Source organism: Phalacrocorax carbo, chromosome 22, assembly GCF_963921805.1.
Source record: "Phalacrocorax carbo chromosome 22, bPhaCar2.1, whole genome shotgun sequence".
NCBI classification, from domain to species: Eukaryota; Metazoa; Chordata; class Aves; order Suliformes; family Phalacrocoracidae; genus Phalacrocorax; species Phalacrocorax carbo.
The window spans coordinates 4,105,348-4,131,137 of NC_087534.1; the positions used below are offsets into that span (position 1 = coordinate 4,105,348).

The following is a 25,790-nucleotide window of genomic DNA, read 5'->3' on the forward strand; positions in this document are numbered from 1 at the left end:
GCCGGAGGTCCTCCATGGCTCATTATTATTGCTTGCCATTAAGTCTAATAACTCTAGGTAATAATCTGACCCAAAGGGTTCATATGCTGTTAGCTCGTCTTGAAAAAAACCAAGACTGCTTGTCCTGTAACAGCTATTTTGATAAGTTTCCTTGCAAGCCCATAAACTGGTGGGTTTTACTCTTTGACTTATGGCCTCCTAAAAACAAATGTCCTCTGTGTAGATTTCCATATTGTTTATATGAATTTGTTTTTTTCAGTATTTTCTTACAGATTGCTACAGAGCAGTGTATTAAGCCCAAGGGTCTGCTAACCACAAGATGGAGATCACTGTCCTAAATTATTGGAGCACTTATCTTATCTATTAGCCCGGAACAATTCGCATACTAATCCTCATCTAAAACTATCCCCTCTGGGCATGAGTCTCTTCAGGCTCCGCACCAGAGCTGAAAACTGCCGAAGCCCTGCTGAAATCACCAACCCCGTGGCATAATTACTAACAGAAGTGACAGTTTGAGCACCGGTCCGAAGCAGACTGTTGCTTGTGGGCCTGACACAAACCCTAAAAGCTCTGAGGCAGGTCATGAAAATGTATGACTGTGTTTCATCTTTGGCCAAAACACAGAGCAGAACCAAAATAATTTTTTTTTCTAGTCCGTGGACAATGAATAGGACGAACAGAAAGAAAGGCTTTTCCTCCCATGCTCCCACATGATGATTAATCTTCCCAGCATTTGAAGATGTTGGTCATTATTTCCTGGCTTGCCTTGAAAACCACTCTTAAAAAGCAGCAGCAGCAGGATATATTTACATGATGAAAGAAGATTCTTGTGAAATATGTATTTGTTTCAATGTTCTCAGAGCAAACGTAGCCCAACCTTTCAAGGAGAGCAGAGATTATCGCATCTGGGGAAAGCAGAGACTGCTGCAGACATATGAGGATGGCTCTGGATTCGGGACTGACGATGGACTACACAGATGGTTGTCAAATAAAAGGAAATTCACCCTCTGGGAGATTATTTTCCTTTAACTACAAACCAGTCTTTAGTGACTACCCAGAAGCCTGGCAGTTTCCAAAGGCATCATTCTGGCTGGCTCCTTCTGTGGCTGGAAAATTCCTGTGTTTGATCAAATGGGGTCCCTTGGCACACTTTTGAGCTGTGCTCGGTCTCTACCAACCTAAGATGAGACTGTCACCTCTGGGTTTCTTTCCAAAGAGCTCAGATGACTGCAGACTCGTTAGGAAAGTTTGAATAGCCAGATTTTACCTGAAAAGGAGGGGAGATCTTCCTGCTCCAAAAAAGTAAAGATAAAAAACTGGTATAGGCAGAGGATGATTCACTCCCCAGGACGCCGTCGGGACCGCCACATCTTATACAAACTGCTTTTTTGATTGACTCCAGATAATTTTTTGACCCAAACCAAATACTTAGGTTTGGTTTAAAATTGTTGGGTTTTCTTAATGCTTCTGTTTTGTTGAAAACTGTTCTTGTCTCACGTTTCTTAGACAAAACTACTCACAAAGTTCATCATGGATTTGTCTGCAGTTCTGGTTAGCCTGAACCGCGTTTTCTGACAAGTCAACTCTTTTTCTGAAAATTATTATTAGACGTTTTCCACTTGGGATCTTATTTCTGAAGCCATCAAAAATAGGATGTTGCTCCATATTCACAACAGCAAATTCACTGCATTCTTGTGGCCCTTATCTCACTTAAGTAGGGGAAAATGGAATAGAGCCATCCTGATGATGCCAATTTTAATGAAAAAAGCTTGTGCAGCCTGCTACATTAGTCACCTGGTGTTACAAGAAAGTAATAAGCTAGAACTGTTTCCACTCTTTCCTCCATGCACCTTATGCTATATTTCTGCTTCTGCACTATTTTTCATCTTGTTTTATATTTTCCCTGGCACAGAAGAGGTAAGATTGTTGAGACATAGACTTTTACCATAATTAAGCAAGATTTCTCCTCTTGTGAAAGCTCATTCCTACTCACTTCTGGTTTAAGAGACAGAACGGATTGTTATCTCGGATGTGAATGGCTTTTCCCCTTTTTCTTAGAAAACTGATAAGTCTGGCTGAGGTGGTGATGGGTTTTATATTGTGCAAATGTCTCTCCCTCCTGCTAGCAGAGAGCTGCTATTTGAATTCTCAGCGAGACTTCTACGCACCTCGGAATGTGAGCCTTAATTCAGATAATTAATATCTCGTATGTATGAACGTGAAGTTAAAGAAAAGCAGTCAAACCTGCAGATCAGGGCATGATGATGCGTCTCAGTTCAGAGGTTTGAGGGCTAAATATGCTGGTTTCTGTGTTTTGAGTTTGGCTGTAGCTGCTACTAGCAATCCGATAGCTTCGTAGGCAGGGTGAGGTAGCTGTCTTCTCTGCATCAGCCAGTCACTCTTGACTGGTGAGGAGATGAAGGGGCTTAGTAGCCCTTTGTTTTGCAGGTTTAGCATGTGAAAATTGCATGCCTGAACAGCACAAACTAAACGAAATCAGGGCAAAATCCACTCCTAGTTTATCTGTTCTTGTTACTTACAGCCCACAAACCTCCTTGGCAGCACAAGATGGTCAACAGATGTTGCTGGGATCATCTGGAGAAGGAGGAAGGCTGCTCCAAAGAGCCATGCCTTCAACATGTCTTTCTACACCTTTATCGCCTACTTTATACATTAGTTTCCTCGCACCATAAGTAGGTTGGTACTCCAGGCTGTGGCTGGAGGGAACTCCACTCTGTTGGCTGAAGTCATCTGGGCTATACATCCACCCCACCAGGTGACATTGCCATGGTTACATTATTATTACAGTTTAGCCTTTCAGGTGTCTTATTAGAACACCTCCTACCAAAATGATCCCAGTAATCCATCAGCACATGGTCTGATCTAAAAAGCAATCATGCTTTTCACCCTTTGGTCCTTAAGCAACACGAGGCAACAGCACACTCTCCTAGGTTAAAAGCAAATGACTACATACACTGGGAAACTGCAATCTACTTTCACATAGCAGATAACAAAGTTCCTAATTATCTAGGCTTCTCAGGAGCCTTGTGTGCTCTGCTTGTATTTCTAAAACCTTAAAATAATCAATATCAGACAGATTTCTTCTGTCCTGAGTCATTACAGGCTATCGGGGATTGTTTCACTCATTCTCGCTGCGTGTAGATGAACCCTGCTTTGAGAAAGTTTAGGGCTGTTGTTTGCATAATGTATCAGCCGGCTTAAATGTATGGATTTCCCCTTATCTGATCACAAACAGATAAAATGACGGTAGCTGCAGTGGGCCTGACAGCCTACACACATCTAAGTCTTTAAATAGACATTAGACCTTGCTGCCTGCAGGTGAGGAAAAGCAGCCTTGGGGCTGCACGGAGAGGGGAGATGCCTCAGAAGCTTTGTCCTCCCCAAAATGTTCCCTGCTGGGCCACGCGTGAGTAAGAGCCCAGGGTGGAAACAGCCAGCAGCCATCCCGCACAACGTGAGCCCTCTGTTCCCAGCAGGGGACTCGGCAGCTCATAAGATCAGGCTTCAGAAAGCTGAGCAACAAATTAGGCTCCACACCACGGTAAAGTGTCAGAAATCTTTTAACTACACACCGAAAGATGGCACCTTGTTCTGTCAACTGCCGTGCTTGTTCCTTCAGAGGTAAAGGAGTCCTTCTTTTTTAAAGCTGGCAATTTCACCAGGGTTTGTTGTCACTATCCATACTTTGTAGTAGCTATCAACAAAGTTTAGGTGTCTGGTTTACATGCTGAGACTGCCCTGTTTTAAGGATGCATTTAAATATACTATCTCTTCCCCCTTCAATGAAACAAGGCTGGGTTGTTGGGTTCGGGGGTCTTTTGGGGTGTTTTTTGTTCGTCAGGGAGGTGTGGGGGTTTTTTGGTTTTTGCTTTTTTTTAAAAAAAACCCAACAATCTATGTTAAGTCTGAAACCGTCTGCCAGCAATACAGAGCCTTTCTTCTGTCTGCCTGCTCTAGCCTTTCATCGCTGTGATGCCTAAAAATCACAGGTTTGAGTGGTTCTGAGTGTCAGAGAGGGCTTTCTGGCTAAGAACTGAAGTGCTGTTCCGGCACAAGAGAGACACCGCGGCCACTTCTGCTGCCAGAATGGGAGCATTTTCTACAGCGAGAGGGGAAAAAAATCAGGCCTGCTTTAAAAGATAGGCTGGAGGCTTGGGCGTAATTATCTTGCCAAACTCTTTTGCCTCGAGTATTATCTATCACTCTGTAGTTTTCTTCCTCACAGAAAGGTAGATATTAAAGTCTATTTTTCTTATGGACATAAAAAAAGTAATTTTCTCAAAATTATTTCTTCCAGTCCTGCTAAAAACAAGAATCATAATGCAGCAGGACCCCCACCTTTCCAGTAATTATACTCTGCCTCCTAACTGCTGCAACACCGATTTCTCAATTTATTTGGCTTATGTCTGGAACCACAGCCTTACGCAGAGACCAGGCTCTCTGTCTTATTACGCAGACTAAATTGTTTTAAAAATGTAATTAAACATTTACCTTGAAGACAATGCTTTTTCTTCTTTAAGAAGAATGATATCTTAATTTAACCTAATTTAGAAAATCTTTAATTTCTAAGCATTTACCTTCAAGACAATGTTACGCTAAACACAAAGCAAAACAAAAAGATTTCATTTAACCTAATTAAAAGATAAGCCTTCAACTTTTCTATCACTGCTGTATAAAATGAAGAGCTAGGCATAGCCTTTTGGTTTGTTCAGAACTGTCTATTTTATTATCACTCTGGTTTGTTCTCAGCTGTCAATTTTATTATCCTACTTGATGCCCCCAAATCCTCTTAGAAAGCAGAGCTATCTAACCTTTTCGGTCCTGGGGCCATCTATAAGCAGATCAAGCGACCACCACCACAACAGTGGAGGTTTTTGGTTTTGTTTTGTTGGGTCTTTTTGGTTTGTTTGGTTGCTTGTGTTTTGGTTTGGTTTGGTTTTTATAAGGCTGAGACAAAATGCAGCCTGCTGCTTGAGACCTCCCCAGGGAAGAGGAGATCTGAGGGGGGTGAAGGATTTTTTTTCCCTTCAGTGCAGGCTGAGGGTGTTTGGGAGAAGGGATGATGGAGTGATGGTCTCTTGCTGGTGCTGGTCCTTGGGGGACCACTGATAAATGCATGAGGCAGGGCAGCAGTAAAAGCCCTCCTAACCACATCGATGCTCCAAATAATAGAACCAGCAGCTGGCTTTCAGGTTTCTCACCCTTCTAGCTGCCCTGTGAAGCTGTGCAAATAAGCAAAACCAAATCCTTTGCAAGAAACTCCCCTGGGCTCCAAGGAGCCCATGGAGCATCTGCTGCACTCAGCGAGGTTCTGGTGCAACCTGCCAAAACAGAGCAGCCAAATCCACTCCCCCCTGCCTCGTGGTGCAGCTACAGGGCAGGGCAGGGAGAGCAGCTGTGCGGAGCGCTCCTCGAGCAGCTGTTCCGGAGGAAACCGTACCTGGTGGCTGAGATCTCCCTCTTGCTCAGCCTGAGCTGGTCCTGCCTGCAAACCACACGGGATGGTTCAAAAGACACATTTCAAAATGAAATAATCAAGATACAGGTTTGCCTCTGAGGGTGGTTGTGTTCAAGGTCTGCTGGGCAGCCACCAGACAGCTAAAAGCAAAAGGCTTACTTTTTAGCTTTATTTTGACTAGATAAAAACCTGCAGCAGCTGTGGAGGTGTAAGGAAGGGTAAGGCAGGATGATCACGGCTCTGGGGGATGGCAGGGTTGAGAGCAGCTCCTGAATCCTGCTCCTAGAGCTGCTCTGTTGCCTGCTTTCTAACACTTATAGCACTTTTCGTAGGAAAATGACAACATAACTGGTTCTCAGCTGAACAGTTCAAAATGTGGGGCCCTGCAAGGTGCTGCAGCCAGACCCAGCAATCAGCTCAGGTATGTCTTTCCTGTGGTGTTAGTCATGAAGAAGGAGCACACTGAGCGCGGGAAGACGCAAAGAGCGGATGATTTCTTTCCTCACAGTTCCAGCTCCTCTCCAGCCTACAAAATGTTCTCTTCTTGCTCTTCCAAGTTTAGTCATATCAGTACTTTGGTGGCTGCAGTTTACCCTTTCCTGTAAAGCCTCCTCTGGCTGCAGCTCCTCTATCTCGTGCTCACAGCACCCAAAAAAACACCTCCGGTGATCTCCACCCATCCAGTTCAATTTCTGAGCAGTTTCATATGTGTTCGGTTTTTGGCAGTGGCCATTTTTTCCTGTTTCGTTGCTAATTTTGCAGAATATTTTGGTTTTGTTTTGTGGGGTTTTTTTTAAACATTTATGACAGGAACACTTCAGTTCACCATCTGCGTGTCCGGTATAGTATTACCTCATAGGGTGACTGTGAGATTTGGTTAGTTCTTGTATGGCACATTGAAAGTTAAGGTGCACAGTGGGGATTTAAGTATTTGGGATTCAGATGTGCTTCATGGCTGTTGACTTTGGGCTCATAAAAACCAGGAAGGACAGCTTCGCGTGCAGAAAGGAGGTTCCGAAACCCTCTCTGGTGCCTCTCTAAGACCCCCGCTGCTGGTCAGGACAATCTGCCACGCCAGGCCCTTGGGACAGGGTCCGTCCTGGGGACTTTGACCCTCTGGCACACGCCAGACCTCAGGCCGCAGGTTATGGGGGCTGCGCGGGCCAACCCACCCCTCACAACGGGTGAGGCGAGAGGAAGGCGGCACCGCTCCCGGCCCGCGCCCGCCGAGCCCTCACAGCTCCCTGCGCCCGCCCCGCGCCCTCAGCCCCTATTTAAAGTCTCTGGACCCCGGTCCGCCAATCGCAGCGGGGATGGGGTATTCCTCGCAGCCAATGGAGAGCTGGCTGGGGGAAAAGGGGCGGGGTAAAGCGCTCCCCCAGCTCGAGTCGGGCAACTGTGGTAAACAAGTGGGCGGGTCTCCCGGCTTTCCTGGCGTTTGGAAGAGCCAATGGACGAGGTCAGGCTCCACTAGACAGCCAATAGAGAGCGAGGGCGGAGCGCGGCCCTGGGGGCGAGCCTCACGGCGGGCAGGACCTGCTGTGCTGATTGGCTCGCGCCGCCCCCGCCTCCTCCCCCGAATGACCGTTGGCAGGAGGAGGGGCGGGGCGAGGGGCGGGGCTGCCGGCGCTGTCGCAGTGAGCGGCCGTGGAGGCGGGCGGTGCGGGCGGGCCGGGTGTGCGGGCAGTGGGGCAGCGCAGCCCGGCCGGTCCCCTCCGGCGGGGAGGGAGGGAGGCGGGGCGGGGAGGAGGTGAAAAGCGGAGGCCTCTAAGTAGCTTGATGCAGTTAGGTGCTCCCCTCCTGGATGCTTGGGCGGGCAGGAGAGAGGAGCTGTCCCCTGGAGAGCCGGCAGGCAGCCAGCCTCTTCCTCCCCTTAATTTAACGGGCACTTGCGAGCGCTGACAGCAGCGAGGGCTTCTCGCTTTTGAGATGCGCGGGCAGGACTGAGAAGACTTTTTGCTCCCTGTAGGACCCAGAGTGGCTTGGATTTGTCCGAGGGGTGAGTAAACAGGGCTGGGGGTAGGAAAGCGTCTGCCAGGCGGGTTTGACAGTGTGTTTGGGGGACAGCGCCGTTCCTACCCGTAGGAGTAGGGCTGGTTTGGGGCTCGGAGGTAGGTCTTTTGAAACGTATCCCGCTTTTCGAAAGTGGTCCTGCTTTCTTTCGTGGTCTGAAAGTTAAGCTCTGCCTCTTCCAGTTCACATAAGGAGGAGATTAGTGCTGGGGGGAAGAAATAACTCTAAGAGCGAGGCAGAGATTTGGGAGAAAGGGGGAATTCGCCGAAATCCAAAATCAGTAGATTTTTTTTTCCTCAAGAAACTTAGCCCGAGCCGAGCTTTCCGCATGGCTTGTTTGCAGCCCCATCATCACCAGCCCTCTGCGGGCGAAGGGAGCTCCTGGCAGCCTGGTGAGGAGCGGAGCAGCCTCGTCCCTGTCTCTCTGCTCTCTGTCCCCGGGCACCCGGCCCTTCCCGGGGTTTTTCTGCCTGGTCAGGGCACGGATCCTCCTCTTGGCCCCTGGGCTGCCCCGCCAGCAGAGCCCGGAGCTGTAGGGGATGGTGCAGAGCTGGGAGCTGCTCGCAGAGAGTTGATGGCAAGTCCGGAGAGAGGGAAAACGAGCTAGTGTGGCCGGAGGAGGGGGGAACGGCTGGGGAGCCGGCAGGCCCTCCGGGAGAAAGGCTGTAACGCCAGCTGCATCCTTCTTGGTGTTGAACGAACGCGCTTTTATCTTCCCCCCCGCCCCCTCCCCAGAAATGCTGCAGCATGAACCCACCGCCTAGAGAGAAGGGATCGCACCTCCTCGGCGCCGCTCCCTGAGCCAGCCCGACAGCAGCCGTCCGGCGGAGAGCCTGCCCGGGGGACTGACACCGGGAGCAGCCCAGCTCCGCCGCCCGGCCCCGGCGGGATGCGCTCGCCGCCGCCTTCATGCCGGGAGGGAGGACTGTGAACCGCCGCTCCGCGCCCTGCGAGCCTCTCGGGCAAGGACCCCGGGCAGCGGCGGGGCCCCGCGGCTCAGCCCGGTCCGGAGCCATCCACGTGTCACCCGCCGGCGGTCCCCGGTGAGGGCGCCCGCTCCAGCCGGTGCAGCGGGGGGACATCCCTGAGCCTTTCGCCGCAGAAGCCAGCGGCGCTCACCGGGGTGGCGGCGGATCCCGCCCGGCGGCCGCGATCCGGTGCCCCATGGTGGTGCTGCGGAAGCTGCCGGGCATGCCGGGCTGGCCGGCGGCGCTGGGGCTGCGGCTGCCGCAGAAGTTCCTGTTCCTGCTCTTCCTCTCGGGCCTGCTCACGCTGTGCTTCGGGGCCCTCTTCCTCCTGCCCGATTCCTCCCGCTTCAAGCGCCTCTTCCTGCCCCGCCGGGCCACTGCCTCCTCCTCCTCTTCTTCCTCCGCCTCCTCCTCCTCCGCCTCCTCGTCCTCCACCCGCGACACCGACCTGCCCCGCAGCCCCCCCGCCGCCGCCGAGCCTCGCCACGCCAGCCCCGCCGCCCCTCGCCGCCTCCGGGAGAAGCTCCGCACCGCCGCCCGCATGGCCGGTCCGCCGGCGCACACCGCGCCGGGCTCCCGGCAGCAGGTGCAGGGCGGCGAGCGGGGAGCCGAGCCCGCCACCGGGGCTCCCCCCGCTCGGGAGACGCGAGTTCCGTTCCGCTTCGACTACGAGCGGTTCCGCCGGAGCCTCCGCCACCCGGTGCGGGGCAGGCGGCCCGGCGACGACCCCGAGACCCGTGCCCGGAGGATGAAGATTAAAGAGGTGAGGAGACCCCACACTGCTCTCGCCTCCCCTCAGGGCCGTGTCACCCCCCCGCCTCAGTCAGCCCTCGCCTCCCGTCAGGGCCGTGTCACCCCCCCGCCTCAGTCAGCCCTCGCCTCCCGTCAGGGCCGTGTCACCCCCCCGCCTCAGTCAGCCCTCGCCTCCCCTCAAGGCCGTGTCACCCCCCCGCCTCAGTCAGCCCTCGCCTCCCCTCAGGGCCGTGTCACCCCCCCGCCTCAGTCAGCCCTCGCCTCCCCTCAAGGCCGTGTCACCCCCCTCCACTCAGCCCTCGCCTCCCGTCAGGGCCGTGTCACCCCCCCGCCTCAGTCAGCCCTCGCCTCCCCTCAGGGCCGTGTCACCCCCCTCCACTCAGTCAGCCCTCGCCTCCCCTCAGGGCCGTGTCACACACCCCCCCCCCACTCAGTCAGCCCTTGCTTCCCCTCAGGGCCGTGTCACCCCCCCGCCTCAGTCAGCCCTCGCCTCCCCTCAGGGCCGTGTCACCCCCCCCCACTCAGTCAGCCCTCGCCTCCCCTCAGGGCCGTGTCACCCCCCCCCCCCCCCCCAGTCAGCCCTCGCCTCCCCTCAGGGCCGTGTCACCCCCCCCCCACTCAGTCAGCCCTCGCCTCCCGTCAGGGCCGTGTCACCCCCCCGCCTCAGTCAGCCCTCGCCTCCCGTCAGGGCCGTGTCACCCCCCTCCACTCAGTCAGCCCTCGCCTCCCGTCAGGGCCGTGTCACCCCCCCCCCCACTCAGTCAGCCCTCGCCTCCCGTCAGGGCCGTGTCACCCCCCCCCCCACTCAGTCAGCCCTCGCCTCCCCTCAGGGCCGTGTCACCCCCCCCCCACTCAGTCAGCCCTCGCCTCCACTCAGGGCCGTGTCACCCCCCCCCCCCACTCAGTCAGCCCTCGCCTCCCCTCAGGGCCGTGTCACCCCCCCCCCACTCAGTCAGCCCTCGCCTCCCCTCAGGGCCGTGTCACACCCCCCCCCACTCAGTCAGCCCTCGCCTCCCCTCAGGGCCGTGTCACCCCCCTCCACTCAGTCAGCCCTCGCCTCCCCTCAGGGCCGTGTCACACCCCCCCCCCCCCCACTCAGTCAGCCCTCGCCTCCCCTCAGGGCCGTGTCACCCCCCCCCCCACACACTCAGTCAGCCCTCGCCTCCCCTCAGGGCCGTGTCACCCCCCTCCACTCAGCCCTCGCCTCCCCTCAGGGCCGTGTCACCCCCCGCCCCACACTCAGTCAGCCCTCGCCTCCCCTCAGGGCCGTGTCACCCCCCTCCACTCAGTCAGCCCTCGCCTCCCCTCAGGGCCGTGTCACACCCCCCCCACTCAGTCAGCCCTCGCCTCCCCTCAGGGCCGTGTCACACCCCCCCCCACTCAGTCAGCCCTCGCCTCCCCTCGTTGCCCCCACTCTCCTCGCACACTCCTCACTTCCCACACAGGCTCCTTATGCCCTTTTCTGCCTCCTTTCCCCAAGGAAGTGACAGGAATTGGGGGTGTCTCTTTCCACGGGGGTGTCCTGCAGCATGGCCCCGCGCATGCCAAGTGTCAGCGGGCGCACATGCCTGTCAGCAGCTGCACACACCTCCTCTCACCGGAGAGGAAATGTTAGGGCAGCCTGATAGGGTGTGACTAGAAATTAAAGAGCTGAAATTAGGGAAAGGGAAATTTCAGCTTGGTTATTAGGGGAAAAAAAAGAAACTTGCTTGGCAGGAGGTGCCTGCGGTTGTGCAAGAGGCTCCCTCCCTGGGGTATCGGTGTAAACCTGGCTGCTTTGCACAAAAGCTGGTAGATGATGAAGCTTGCTCTGGTCCATGGGGATGGAGGGACGGGATGTGACCTCGCAGAAGTCAGGGAGGAGGCGTGAGGATGGCTGTCCCTGTAAATCATTTTGTCTCTTACTCTGAGTGGAGCTGGCTCAGGATTTGTCACCCGGTAACAGCAGCCCGAAGGCTGCCCTCGCTTAGACCCCAGTGAGCCAGGGTAACATCATCGATGGGGTTACAGGGCTGTAATGGAGGGGAGAATTTGGCCTGGTGCCTACAGTTTGTGCATAAAAGCCTGGCAGCCTCACAAACGTTGCAGAGCAATCTGTGACCTAGTTAACCAAGAGCTATAGATTCTGTGTAGTATTCGATTGTGTTTGTTGTATTTTTTGCTATGATGGTAAACCAACCTGGAGTGAATTTTGGCCTCATAAGAGGTGCTGATAAGTAAAACGCACAGATTTAATTAAGCGGAGTATGAATTTCCTGGGTTGGCTTCCTCACAGAGGTGTAGGCATTCAGCAAAGATGCTGCCCCAGGTTGAACAGAGAAGGAAGTCGAAGAATAACACACTGAGGGCTTTCATCCACTGTAACCTGTGTTTTAAAAACAGTTTTTTAAAGCTCCCCTCCTGATATCCCTGTCAGTCACTAAAACAAAGGCTGCACCGCTGGTAAAATCCCAACTTCTCTGCCAGGCAACCAGACACAACACGCCCAGGGGTGCTGGGTTTTTTATGATCCCAGGCGTGATTGAGCCATCCGTTCGTTCCACATCTCAGCTGCAGGGGGTTCAGAATATTCCAGCAGCCGGCCCTCTCGTGTGCTCGGAGTTGTGGAGCGTGTGCTTGAATATGCTGCAGACGCCCGCTTTGAAGGTATGCTAGGGTGGCATGACATACCCGTGAATAATCCAGCTTCCACTCAGTACAAACAAATCAAATTGGAAATCAAATTTATGAAAGCTAGTGGAATTCAGTCCTTTATTTGTAGTTAATTATTTTTTAAATATAGGATTATTGCAAGTTGTATGGATTCATCCCCATCTGTTTATAACAGCCATAATCAGTGCCGGGTAGCAGAGTTAGATTTTTCAAGGATGAGAATCCATAAATACTAGTTTTATGCTGACAGCTAATTACTCTTCAAACAGAGCCCTTATTCTTTAAAAGTGCCTGCACTTCTATTTATTCAGAAAGAGAAAGAAACAAATATGGTTCTGAGATATAAGACTGAACGTGCAAAACAAGGGGGGTGGTGGTACAGCTTGTGGAAGAGGTAAGGTGTGTCCTTCTTTTGCAAATCAGAAAGATGGGAGGAAAAGAAACCAAGAGAGGTTAGCAGACAAATGCTGTAGAAAAAGAAACAGATGGGTAAAAAAAAAAATCACAAAGAAGAAATAAGTGAAGTCATGATACAGCATTTGGGTTAGCAAATACTCCTCATGTGATGTGAGAGATGCTGGCAGGGGCAGGTGTGGGATCACGGGATCGTTTAGGTTGGAGGGTTTGCTGGCCATTTTAAGGTGGTATGGGCAGTAGCAGCAAGTAGCTTTTTTCTCCTTCTTCCAGGGCTTTAAGCCCTGTAGCTTGCTAAAATGTGTTCCAAGCTGTCCTGGTACTTAAAGTTGGTTGGTTCCATGCCCGCACCCCCCCTTAGGCCATTCTTACAGATCAGCACCTATATAACAGGGAGGATGGACACGGATGGGATTTGTTGGTATTTCCCCCCCCCCATCTGTCTGCCAGAGCCTTGATGAAAACCAGGGGAAAGAACTGGTGCATGATCAAAGACTAGGGCTGATGCCCAGCCTAGAGACTTGGAGCTTTCTGGTTTCTCGTAGGACCCTTCAGTCTGAGCAGGAGTCCGAGCAGGCATCTGCTCTTTCCCACCCAGCCCTAAGCTGCTTGATGCTTCAGCCAAAGAAGAGGGTGTGTCATTAGTTTCTTGGCTGTTCTGTGCAGAAAGTGTCAACTAATCCAGCCCTGCTAGACTTTTTCTGCTTAAAAGATAGTGTTGTCCAGAGTGTGAAACCCTCCACTGTGGTGTCTCCCGCTTCACTGCTGTTTGGGAAAGCTCTGAGCAGCACTAGGGGTACCGGAGCTGTTTGCAGATTTAAGGAGTCTGGCCAGGGGTATGTCTACCTCACTGGCTTGTGTGCTGTGAATGCTGTTTCCTGGTAGTGCAGAAAGGAAAGGAGGTGGGTTAGCGAGTTGAAATGGCGCGTAGAAGTCTGTTAAAAGAAGTAAGTGCTGCAGTGGGCTGAGCTGGTGTGCGCACACAGGTATTCTGCTTTGCACTGGTGGGTAGAGTAGCAGACTTTGTAGGTTCAACTTACCTTTTAAAGCCAAGTCCAGAGTCAATAAGCAGTTGTTTTCCTGAAAAGGAAAAAAAAGAGAGCACCTGTATTGCACAGACTGCTTATTGCAAAAGGTCATCGGTCACCTGGAGAATTGCCTGGGATATCCTGCTGTGTGTGGCTGTGGGCAACTGAGTACTGTGGGCAGTCTGACCTTTTGAAGAAAACTGCAATAAAACCAAATAACAATCTCCCCATGCTACAGGTTGGGAAATTTAAAAGGGCCTGGGATTATTAATCTCTTAAACTGACCTCTGAAAAACATATTAGTTCTGTAATTGATCAGTCATGCATGGCTTCAGGGAATAGTTAATTTTTTACATGCGCCAAATACTAATCACTGATGTTTTTTTTAAAAAAAAAGTGGTTGTAGTCAGAAAGTGACTGCAGAAATGCCACAGTGGGATTCCATATTTATTTGCTCTCAACAATTTCCAGATCAAATTGGCTCAGTGAAAAGTCAAAATTATTTCCCCTCCAACTGCCACTACTGCAAACTCGGCCTCAGATCTGGGAAAATCAGACCGTGTGGTTTCTGCCTTTTGCATCATAACCAGTAATAAAGATTTTGCTGTTGGAGCTGAGCTGACAGTTTTGCTGATGATGGATGAAGCAAAACAGACTGCTTGTTGCTGTACTGTTGCTGTGTTGGCTTCATGGGTCTCATAGGTAGGGAAGCAGCGCAAGAGAACAGCGTTTCTCTAAAGTATTTTTATACCAACTCTGCTAATGCCATCCAGTGCTTAAGGACAACCACTGTAACCAGCCAGGGCAGAAAGTGTCCATCAATAAAATTAAACTCGCTAGCTTACTTCCAGTCGTGAGATGTGAGAAAAATGTGAACAGTGAAAGAGACTTACTGGTTTTTCTTTTCCTCTTTGGGTACAAAGGGCAAGTTTCCTTGCCTGATGTCTGAGAATACCTAATACCGTAACCTGACGGTATCCTTTGTCCCTTTCAAATAAGGGAATATGTCAAATTCAGGCAGGCTTTTAGTCCTCTGCTGGGATTGTACCCTTGGGTTTGACAGATGCATTCATTTCCTCCAGATTAGTAATACTGAAGCCTATTTGTTTTACAGTGCAGTGCTCGTCATCCTGGCTTTTCTTCCTGTCTCCACCTTCATTTGCCTCACCTTGCTGTCTGCTGTCCTCTTTTAACACAATTCTAAAGATGTATTTGCTTTTGAAAATCAGACCCCAGGGGGAAGAAGGCGGTCAGAGTCCGTGTGCTCAGTTACACCGCATCCCTCTGCAGATCAGCAGGCACCTATTAAGGCAGATCAGTCTTTTAAACACAAATATCTTGACAGTTTGTCACTAAAAGATAATTGGCAAGAAACAGGAATGTTATCAGGAGCTCAGCTTTTGGGGATAGTTGATTGGTGTTGGTTGCTGAGTTCCCTTTGTGTGGTTTTGACAGTCCTGACCAGTGATCCCTTCCGCAGTGAAAAGGTGGGTGTTGTTGGGCAGAGCTGGGGAAGTGCTGCTTGTTCTCCTGAATTTGTGCCACAGCCCTGACCCCTGGTGGGAGAAGCGGCTGGTCAGAGGCTCGTTCCATCTTGCACACCTCCGTGGAGGCAAGCCGTGTGTATTCTTGGGAGGGGTTCAGCATGGGTGCATAAGCACTGGGAGCTGGATTGTGATCACCAATTTATTGAAAGCGGGGCTCAAAACAGTTCTCGGTTTGAGTTACGATTGGCCTGTTGGTACAATGCTGTGAATCACATTATTGGTCGTTCTTGAGCCATCCCGGTTCTGAAGCCAGCAGTGAAAAGGTTTCAGACATCTCTCTTTCCCTACACTGTGCAACTTCTGTTCTTCCATTTGGAGAAAATGCCTTTTCTTCCTGTAATCTGGGGATGAACAGTACTACGAGCAAATAATGTAATCTGTCAGTGGCTTCGGTACGTGAGTGGCACCACGCACGTTCTAGATGGCAGTGCGCCTCCCCATGCGCATCTTTCTCATTGAGACTGGTGGAAAACATCTAAGCCATTGTGCTGGTCACATGTAAATCCAGTGACTTCTAACAGACTTACTTTGGACGCTGAGGGTAAAGAAAACTGTTCTGAGTAAAATACTTATTGTAATGGACTAGAATGATGATCTCAAACCAGTGATCAGATCGTAATTCTTTCTCTGGGGTAGAAATATTGTTGCAGTGAGATAATTTCTCTGCAGGTTGAAGCACTGGTTAGCTCCAGGCTTGCTGGAATTTTCCTTCGCTCCATGCTCCTTTTCATGCATTTATTTACTGAACCCATGAAAAGGATACTATACTGTAAATCCCACAAATGGTGCGTACAGTGTATTTTTTGCTTCACTAGCCTCCAGTGGATTCATGCAAACAAAATTTAGACCTAACCTGTCTCAGCCTCTTCTGGCTGTAGGGTATATATAGTTAATTGACTAAAAATCTATCTGTTCTGTTGGCATAATGCATGTGTATAGAAAATACTTCACATGCTGTGATCCATGCTACGGTGCTGCTTGCCTCAGAGGTGCCAGCGGTACCTTAGTGCATGCTATTACTGATATTGCTCGAGCTGAGGGCATTTTGGAATTTGGAAGTACTGTGCAATTTGAAGACATTTGTTCTTATCTACAAAACCTAGCACTGAAAGCACTTGTTCCAAAACAACTAAATCTGGTGCGAGACTAGTTTATAAACTGCCACTTAAGGACAGTGCACTATTTGCACAACAGCAAAATTGTTGGAGTGTGTTCCTTTCCAGGCAGATTACAGATAATGACTGAATGCGTGCTGGACATGGTGAAATGAGTTTCCAGGACACACACAAGCGCATTGGGCAGAAGGACCTACACCTTGCTGAATTGCTTCAGTAAATACACGTAAGCTCTCTGAAAGTTCTCAGATATAAAGACAAGGGGTTTAGGGCAGCAGGGCTGGAGCCTGGCTGCAGCCTGTTGGTAACATCCTGCTGTAACCACATCTGTGTACCCTCGGGGAGCAGGACCGAATGTGGCCGTGGTCGAAGTGGGGGGTCGCGTAGCTGGCGGGCAGCGCTGGGTGAGGTGGCCTGCTGTGCCTCACTGCGTCCTACCAGTGGTGGGCCAAGCTCCCGCCACCCCGCGTTCTGCCATCAGTCTGGGGACTTGCATATGCAGCTGTGCAAATATGTGCAAAAAAAAAAGGGCAGTCACCTCTGTTAAGATTCCATCTTGCCAGCCAAAATATTTATAGACTCCAGATTAACTTTTTAATCAATTATTAAATCTACCCCTTAATGGGAGAAAGATCTTTTTTGTGTGTAGCATTCTTTCCTTGTTTAATTGTTTATCATTTTGTTTTGATGTTTTGAATATGTTTTTCAATATTTAAAACTAATCAGATTTTAGATGGGAGACTGAGAGGGAGAAAGGAGAATGTATCTTAGATCAGTCTGGCATTTAGTTTTGAATATCAAACTGGCATGAAGCTGTCAAAAGGAGAAAGCAGGAAACAGTATTCATTTCATGGGTGGGAAAAGGAAATCTTGTGCTTGGAGCATTTTAATTTTTATACTTAGGAAAGAGACTAAATTTACATTCCCCAAAAAAGTACTTTTCACTGAATGCCGTGAATGGATTTGGCACAAGGAACGAACACGCTCCCATGATTGCTGTCTTTACTCTGCGTATCCCCTTGGCGCTTCAGTTCATCATATGACACAACATTTTGGAAGGGCTCCAGAGAAGCTGTCATGGGCAGTGGTGTCAGTGATCCGTGCATAATGCAAGTGTATTGTGCATGATGGACCCAAACCGTCGGAAGAAAGAGAGCACAGCAGGAACACTGAAGGACTGGATAATAAACATCCTCTATTTATGGGACAGGGATGTTACTCATTTGTACTCTTACTAAAGGGGGGACAGCTTCTACTGTTAAGTAGAACAGGACGCTTGGTCCTGGGTTCTGTTCCTGATGGCAGATTCATCATGCTGCTGTATGGATCCAGTATGCATCTCTGTAAAATGGGCACAAATCCTTTGATCCCGAATCCAGCAAGCTAATATGAGGCAAAACTGTTTTCTCTCAGGCACTTCAGCATTCCCTGGGAGGACACTGGAGCGTAAGTAATGGCTGGAGGTTAGACTAAACTGAAGTGACTTTAGTGCTTCCCTTTTTCATCTAATTATCTTAACAGTGGAAATGCAGAGTCCCTTGTGTGTATCTGCTGTTGTACTAGAATCAAAGGAGAGACCATGACAGTCTTCAAAAAGGGGAAGTGTGCTTTTAATGCTTGCTTCTTCCCTTAGTAGAAAGGTAACGGAGCCTGGCTTTCTAGGAATGAATCCTGTGTCCTAAAACCCCTGTACATCCTTAGACACCCCTCATGCAATTTGTGGCCTTCCCCATCCCTCTGTTTCTAGTTCCTTGTATGTCATCCACCCCTGCTCAGTAGTGCCAGTTGCTCTTCCCAGTGTCCCCCATTGGCTGTGTGGGCCAGAGGCAATGATCCAGCTCTGGGTGCTTGGTACCCATAGCTATAGCTACCCACTGCTCAGCGGGCGGTGGCTGAACAGAGCAGGAGCTTGTGCCACTGTCCAACCGTTAGCGGGACACCCTGTGCATTTCTCCTCCAGTCTGCTGGCAATTTGCACTGAACTTTAGTTTCTTTGTGAGCTTTACCCTCTGTCAAACCCGATTGAAATTTTCCAGCTTGGAAGTTACTGGGGAGGACGGGCAGACGACAGCTGAGCAGAAACAGTTCTCGGGCTTATCTGAGCTAATTGTTCTGATGGTTGTGATTGAGTGGGAGCCAGGAACTCATTAGTTCTAATCTGGCCTCCAACACTTTCATTGCATGGCCATAGAGCTGTTGTTATATTTCTCTCTCTCTTAGTTTATTAGTGGGTAGAACGATATCCTAAGAATAAGGCTGCAAAGAATAATGAATGAAAGAGATTTAGAGATTCTACAGAATCTCATCGTGCCAACAGCACTTGCACAGGATGATGATATACAGTGAAACTATATGTTCAGTACATCCTAGAGAATGTCTCTAAGAGCTGGTGCTTGCTTCAGAGGAAGTCAGTGACAGAACTCCCACTGATTTATGAAGCAAGATGGCTCTGAAGACTGCCTGTACTGAGAATTGAAGCCATGTTAGTAACGTCCGAGCAAACTGTGTTTAAAACAGGGCTCTTGCTCTAATTGTGTTAACATGATTTCCCTGGGCAGTAAAGAAAGTGCATAACGATGTACTTTGCAAAGTAACAAAAGATAATTATAATGTAATCACATTTCATCAATCCTGAAACCCTCCTGCTGCCTGGGTTAGCTAGCCTAGCTCACAAATAAAATGCTTCCAGTGGAAATGTGGATTTTCTGACTCTTTTTCCATCTGAGCCTCCATTTTCCTCTGGAGTTATCTAGGAAGGACATATTTATGTTGGTAGTTCAGCATTGTGCTAGATGAACCCAAACAAGTCCTTGGCTGATTTCTGATGCTGTTTTGGCTTTCTTGAAGGCTGTCCTCCAATACTGATACCATGTTAGGATTCCTCAGTCATGAAACATCACAGTTATATCTGATTAGCTTATCCATCAGACGTTTTTCTGTGTGTTAGTGAGCCCTCCAACAACCAGAACATTGTCACTGCTGGGAGTGGATCTACCCACTCTCATCAGTGGCTGCACAGTAGAATAATTCAGAGGATTGAATTTTGAAAGGCAACTTCTTGGCTGGTGCAGGATAAAGCAGGAGAAAGCTGCCTTCTGGTTCTTTCATTTCTGAATTTCAAAGACCTAAAGAAATAAGTAGAAATAAGTTGAATATTAGGGTGAAATTTAGTAAGTGGAACAGAGTGGAAGCTTGTTGCTCAGCTCTTCAAAGGAAGCATGGCCAGAGCAGTACTGTGGGAGCCACTTCTACATTGGCAGGGATGTGGAGTCTGTGACCTAGGAGTTGCCTTCTGCCTCTAATTTTGATGAATCTTTATGGTTCTTTTTTTTAGTTTATTACCCAGATCTCCCAACTTTCTATTTCTTGCTTTATTGCTTTATTCTTTCAGCAGTTCATTAATCATTGGTGTATGATGACCGTCTAGTGCAGTGCTGGAATGACGCCAGGGCCAAGCCCTGGTCCCTCTTGTGATGGGAGGTCAGGCTAAATGAAAGCGAGTCCCTTCATCCTGCCAGCTGAATTCTAACATTGTTCTAACATCCACTCCACCAACTTCATTTTTATTAAAGATCCAGTATTTGCAACCTGATTTGGATGATTTATTGTTGACTGAGGGACTCTTCCAAGAGTTTATCAGCCTCTGGCTAATAAATTTGCTACTGTGGTCCAAGAATTTTTTTATAACACTTTTTTAAGATGACAGCTCTGACATGAGGCTGTAGGAAGGCTGTGAGCAAGTTTCTGATGTCTGTTATTAGCTATTACCTTTTGATAAATTATTGGGCTAATCTCTGCTGACTACTTAATGCTTGAGAATTGCTCTGTTCCTCTCTTCAGAAGTTCAAATCGCAAGTAACTCTTGAAAGGGGAGAGGACAGCAACGCTCCAATCTGTCCCTCCGAGCAAGGACTACAAAGACAGATGGGCAGCAGGTGAACCAGCAAGAAATCATTAAACTAAACTCATCCTCCCAGATCTCTCCTGTTAAGCCATCCAAGTGTGAGATGAAGCACGAGGTGTGCTGGCAGTTCTCGACTTCCCTCTTTTCTCCTGTTCCAGCATTTTGACTGAGACAAAGAGTTTCCAAACAGATGTTTCTTGTGCCCCCTAAGTCTGTTCTCACTGTGCAAAACAGGAGCGATGCAGGGTAACTCTTGGCCTGTATTTACATTTTTTCTTTCTTTCTTTCCTTCCTTCAGTTATCCCATCTGCTTATGACTGCTTTTTGGGCCCTTGAGCCATCCATGTGTCAAAAGCACTTCACGCTTTGCCGGTGCTGGGGGAAAGATGCAGATCAGATTCATGGTCCTGCAGTGGAAAGCGTGAGATGTGTATATTGAGCCGCTGAGTGAACCTGTGACCGTGTTAAGTTTTTCTTCCAATGTGAAAGGACTCCTTTCATATCTTACAGTGTGGGTCCTATTCAGAGCTGTGATTCCCTTTTCCAGATTTAAGGGCCTAACAAAGGCCTGTTCAGTCTGTTCAGGTCGTCATTAGCCAAGATTGTACCCGAGCCATGGTGTGAATCGGTTCAGTTTATCCACCTGGCTCTCTACGCTGACTTAGCAGCTCCGGGTCACGCGTGTTCCAAAGCATCTTGCAGTGTCCCAGGCTGAGAAATGTCTTCTTCCCAAAGAAGAGGATGTGGCTGATTGTGAGGTGGTCTTTACTTTTTATATCTGAAAATGCTTTGGAAATACTTCTTTGGCTGAACCAGAGCCCTTCAGCTGTGCGACTTGGGCTGCTGGCTTCGGAGCCTTACACAGAACCCCAGCTGTCTGGTACAGCATAATTTCCATAACCATACTTCATGGCGACTGTCAGGATATTTCTGCTCTGAGTGAGGAAGGCTTAATTTACCTGCCTCAGGATGGCTCCGTGGCAGATTTATGCACAGAGGTTTTGGCCCCTGTTTAGTCTTTCACTTCCATGCCCACAGAGTATTCCTGCCATGGTCCCACATCCAAGGCTTAGGAGCACAAAGCCTCATATCTTCCCCATTTTGTTTCTTTTTGTAATTGATCTGTTTGATGTCTGTCCCGCAGGCTGTCAAACAGGCAGGCCTAATAAGTTCTAGAGAAATTTATTATTTTCCTTGAAAAAAGAAAATAAAAATATCCCCACACTTTTTTTTATTTTCCTAGCAGTCTGCCCATATTTGGTTAGTTATTGCTACAGCTTCTTTTAGAGCATCCCCTTGGGCTCTGGCTCTCCAGAAATGAGAATCCTGTGCAGATGGTATCTTCAGGGAAGGAGAAAATGACTTACCTTGTCATACTGCAGGTCTGGAAAAACAATCTTGCTCAGTGTTTGTGTTTCCATCCACCTTCCCTTTTAACATGGGGGTATTATGGTGAGGAGCTGATGGATTCTGGCCTGGGTGTTTAACTGATCGTTGTACATCATTCATCTGGAATGTTGGTCACTTTTAAGGAGAATTTATAGTCTTTGTGTGTAATTAGGGATTTAGGAAGACCGTGTGCTGTACACGCTTGAAGGGACATAGCTGAAATATAAGAGCCCTGCAGGCAGCCTATAGGTATGTTACCGTGCCCAAAATCTTAGGAGCTAGGGGAGTTTCCTGCATGATTTATCCTGCAGGCGCAAAACTCAGGAGGGGGACTCTGAGGTGACATTTGAAGAAGCACAATTACTAGGTAAGTATTTTTTTTCCACTCACTTTCCTCAAAACATGCTGGAATGAAATAGTAGTCACTAAGAAAAGCCATTACCAGATTGTCCAACCTAGAGTTAAAAGGACTTGAAAAATCCAAGTAATAGTGGCACACAAAGTGTATTGCTTGCTTTCTGGGTCCGCCTGCCATCCTTTGTGCATGCAACCCCTGGCAGTGGCTGTAGAAAGAGTTCTGGCATGTTTGACAGACATCTAATATGCAACTTTGTTAGCAAAAGTAATCATGTGAAGTGAACCATTACATTAGAATGTAAAGGTAATGATTTGTGACATCGCAGTAGTGTTGGGGAAAATATTTGCTTGATATGCCTCTTTGTGCGTGAAAGTCCCGCTATGTGTATTTGGATATATGGTACCTTTTCACTTCCAAAGCGTAGCATATACAATAATTCCTGAAACTAGCATTGTGGTAAAGTATAGAACAGTGTGATGTAGTTCATAGGTATATTTTAATACTTTTAAGTATCTAATATTAGAATATTTTTATCTAGTATTCCAATATTTTACAAAAAGAGATTGATTTCCTGTCTTCTGTTGTTACTTGAACACATTCTGACATCTTCTACTTTGAAAGAGCTACAGATACATACTCACAACTTAAATTGCTATTTAAGAAACCTCTTTTGGGTGGGAAATCTGAATGCATGGAAACAGTAAACCAGAGCTAAGTTCAAATTCTGCACAGTATCCCAAAAAACCCCAATGTTTTATAAGGACCTTGAATTTCTTTTCTGATTTTACTTAGAGGTGTTGCTCAAAGAGCTACTTCTGCCTTTTTTCTGTGGTAATAACAAGGGAGATCATAGTTATTCCTATGGCTTTAAGCTCATCTTTCTTGAAGTGACCTTTCTTCAATTTTTAATCTTTCCTGTATCTTGCTATTCGCTTTCTGTATGTTTTGTTGGCACAACATCTTCACACTTCATCTGCATCACACAAGCTATAGTTAGATATGCTCTTTGACACTGACCCCAATTTTTTTTGCAGCATGCCAAATTACCTTTTGAGTATCCGTCTATGGAAGAAATCATCCCTCAAATTTAATAGGGTCGGTTCCTCTGGCTAAGACTGCCGGCTGCAAACTGGACATCATGGATTGCCTTTTTGTGCAAGTTCTCTAAACCTCACAGCATCAAGTGCTTGAATAGCAGTTAGAGGTAACAAGCTTAGGACCGCAAAAATCTTCATTGTTTTTATTGCTGGCCTTGCTGTACAGTGTCGGCTTCGGTCGTGCTCTGGAATATCATATGTTTGATCAGTTATAGAGGCTCAGAGGAAATATGAAGCTGATAGCGTTAAGGTGGCTGAGAACACAAATACCTTTTATTCCTATTAGAATTTTCCACAAGCTTTGATTTTAGGAAGCGAAGGAGCTGAGACCACAGCTTTTCTTGTCTCTCTATTAAATCACCCTGTGCTTTGGTCTAGACTTGCAAATTTGTTCTCAAAACCATTGTCGTCCTCTTACAGTCTAGCATCTCATTAAGAAACTAACTGCAAAATCAACTGCTCTTGCTGACATGTTTCCTGATTTAGATGCAGCTGGATCCAGCTGGGTCTTAATGCCTGAGATAGTCCTGTTGAAGGAGTTGGGTTTTTTTTTTATCCCCCCTTGACACGGTTAAATCTAGTTGCATTAGGAATTTAATTAGGAGTTAGTTTAATTGTGTTTTGAGCTGTTCTTTCGCCCATTCAGCTTTCCTAGCAGGGGCTGTGAGTCAGGAAGACTCTTGAGTTTTATTTCTGTCCTTGTCACTAACACTAACGACCTTGGACTACTCTGTGCTGGGTTGGTTTGGTTTTTTTGGTGGTTTTTTTTTTTCCTCCCCAGTGAAAATCAGGCTTCTAGTCCTGCTTTTTTCCCCAATTGTGGTGGGGAGAGAGTGCTTACCTCTTATTGTGCTTACCATTATTCAGCTCTGTAGATCTGAGCTGAATAACTCTTGTTTATGCAGCTGGACTGTCTGTCTGGGAACAGCAAGCAGAAGTTGAAACTTTTTTTTATTCCAACTTGCTTCAAGGTGGTTTCTTCTAACTTCATAAAGAATTCTTCCATTGCTTCAGGGACGGAGATCAGTTTTCTGAGCAATGGTCTGCTGTGTCTCTGGCTATTGTGCAAAAGCGAGTGAGCCGTGCTAGTAACTGATCTCAAAAAAAATACCCATGCAAGTTTGCAAACAAACTGCCAAGAATTTACCAGAAGAATCTGAAGCAAAGCCCTGCTCACCTGTTGCATGAATTACTGTTGTATTTACTTCTAGGTAAAGGAACATGTAGCAAGTAACTCACGGTATCCATCTGCCATCTAATGCTAAACAATCAGCTGATGTATTTACAGTCAGTAGGCTGACACGGTTTCAAATTTTGTTTTAGAATCCGTTATAAAGGGCTGGAGCACATGGGAGGAGTTGTGTCCTTGGGCTGGTGCTTTGGGTGTGGAAGCATGAGCGTTTATGTTGTGTTTGAGGAAAAATTGGATAGAACAGTGGCAAAGGCAGCTGTCAAAGAGCTGAGGCTTTCCTGAGCTTTGGGCATCGTTCCAAAGGGTGTATTTGCAGAAATTTGCTTTTGGGGAAGTGGGTTTGCAACAGGAGTCAGTCTTATTTTATCTGGGAGGCTAGTCAACCTCCTGCCCCGTTATGGTTGTGCGTGTAATCCCAGTATTCACCCCACAGATCACCTCTTTGACTGAGAGGTACGTTGCTGTGTTGATGCAGCTGCAGCAGAACAATTTATACTCTCCTGAGTCAGGGACCTTGCCCAGGTACGTGCACTTCTCGCTACCATATTAAGTCATCACTGACACCAGCTGCACGTAGACAGGCATTGAGTTTTGACCCTGAATCTGCCACTGCCATCCTGTGCAAAATGGTTCTGGGTCTGCAAGATCATTGGGTGAGAGAACACCGAGCATGAATTCACCAAGTGGACTCGGTCCCGCACTGTTTAATGCACTTTGGTTATTTCTCTTTATTATGCCTACTGCTCTTAGACGGAAAAGATGAGGTCTGAATTGTAGATGGGTAAGCTGAGGCACACAGTAGTGGAAGGTGCCCAGCAGGTGTATGAGAAGGGTCAGGAACGGAAAGCAGAGAGGAAGTACCTATCATGTTGGAGTTGATGAGATTGTGCCCACTTGGTTTTGCCAGGGCTTTCATCTGATAGTAACAGACTCGGGTTTTACTTTCAGTCACCCCTTTACCGTCAGTTAAAAGAAGAATGATGCTTTATTTAAAGTTAGAGAAATGAGGTGACGTTACATTAACACCTACCAAGGTAAGACTCAGCAATGGTTATAAGTTGTCTGAAGGCCTAGCAAATGAAAATCTCTGTGAGTCACTTAATCTTTCATTCAAAGATGGACACTAACATGGATGCTATAAAACAGGCAGGTTAGCTAGTGTGTCTCTAATTTGCTCAAGTTCCTGTTGGGATCTATTGGATTTACAGTAATCTTTAATTATAAAATGTAATTACTTTAGAATGGATTATAATGTTGGTGTCCGTTTCGGTGGGTTGCTTGGTAACGTCTTTCATGTGCTGAAGCACTATCTCTTCTGCGAGTTACAGGCTTTTAAACCCATGAAGTAAAAGCCTGTGGATATTAGTGTCTGCCTAAATGGAACCTTTCAATCAACTGGAGTTAACACGCAGCTTTTTTGTTATTATTTTGCTATTACGTAAAAACATTTCTAAGGACATGTCCCAAAGAAGTAGCCTGAGAAGTTGCTTAGCTTTAATATAAAGGTTTTGAAATAAATTCTAGCCTTTTTATAACATTGTGCCACGGTGTTGCATGGATATTTATATCTGTGTGATAATATTAAAAACAGGAACAGATAGTAAACCTGGTACTATTTCATTACCGTTCCCGCAGTCAATCCTGAATTATACAAGTGTGTGCAAGTCTGATTTGAAAAAATACAATCCATTATTCCAAATATAAATGGCTTATCCTGATGTGTTCAGGCAGACTTTTTCTTCTGTCTGCAAGACTGACAGTCAGTTCCTTTTTTTTCTCTGCATCTTGTCATCTGGCAAATTATTTTTTACACAGCTGGGAAAATATCCGGCACTATATTGCAGGTTAAAAATCCAAACTAGAACAGGGCTATTTTGAGGT

The 25,790-nt window shown here is 47.9% G+C and overlaps 1 protein-coding gene across 2 annotated transcripts in view; it reads left to right on the forward strand.

The window, feature by feature from the left end:
• The first annotated feature begins 7,154 nt into the window (after positions 1-7,154).
• The window catches only part of MAN1C1 (mannosidase alpha class 1C member 1), a 69,660-nt gene continuing 51,024 nt past the window's right edge, over positions 7,155-25,790 (forward strand). Inside the window, exons 1-2 of one of the 2 annotated variants that reach the window (XM_064471437.1) lie at positions 7,155-7,478; positions 8,228-9,223. In XM_064471437.1, the coding sequence (XP_064327507.1) occupies positions 8,657-9,223 (567 nt within the window). In that variant the 5' untranslated portion in view covers positions 7,155-7,478; positions 8,228-8,656. The remainder of the gene's footprint in view (positions 7,479-8,227; positions 9,224-25,790) is intronic. The other variant, XM_064471436.1, reaches the window with a different exon arrangement.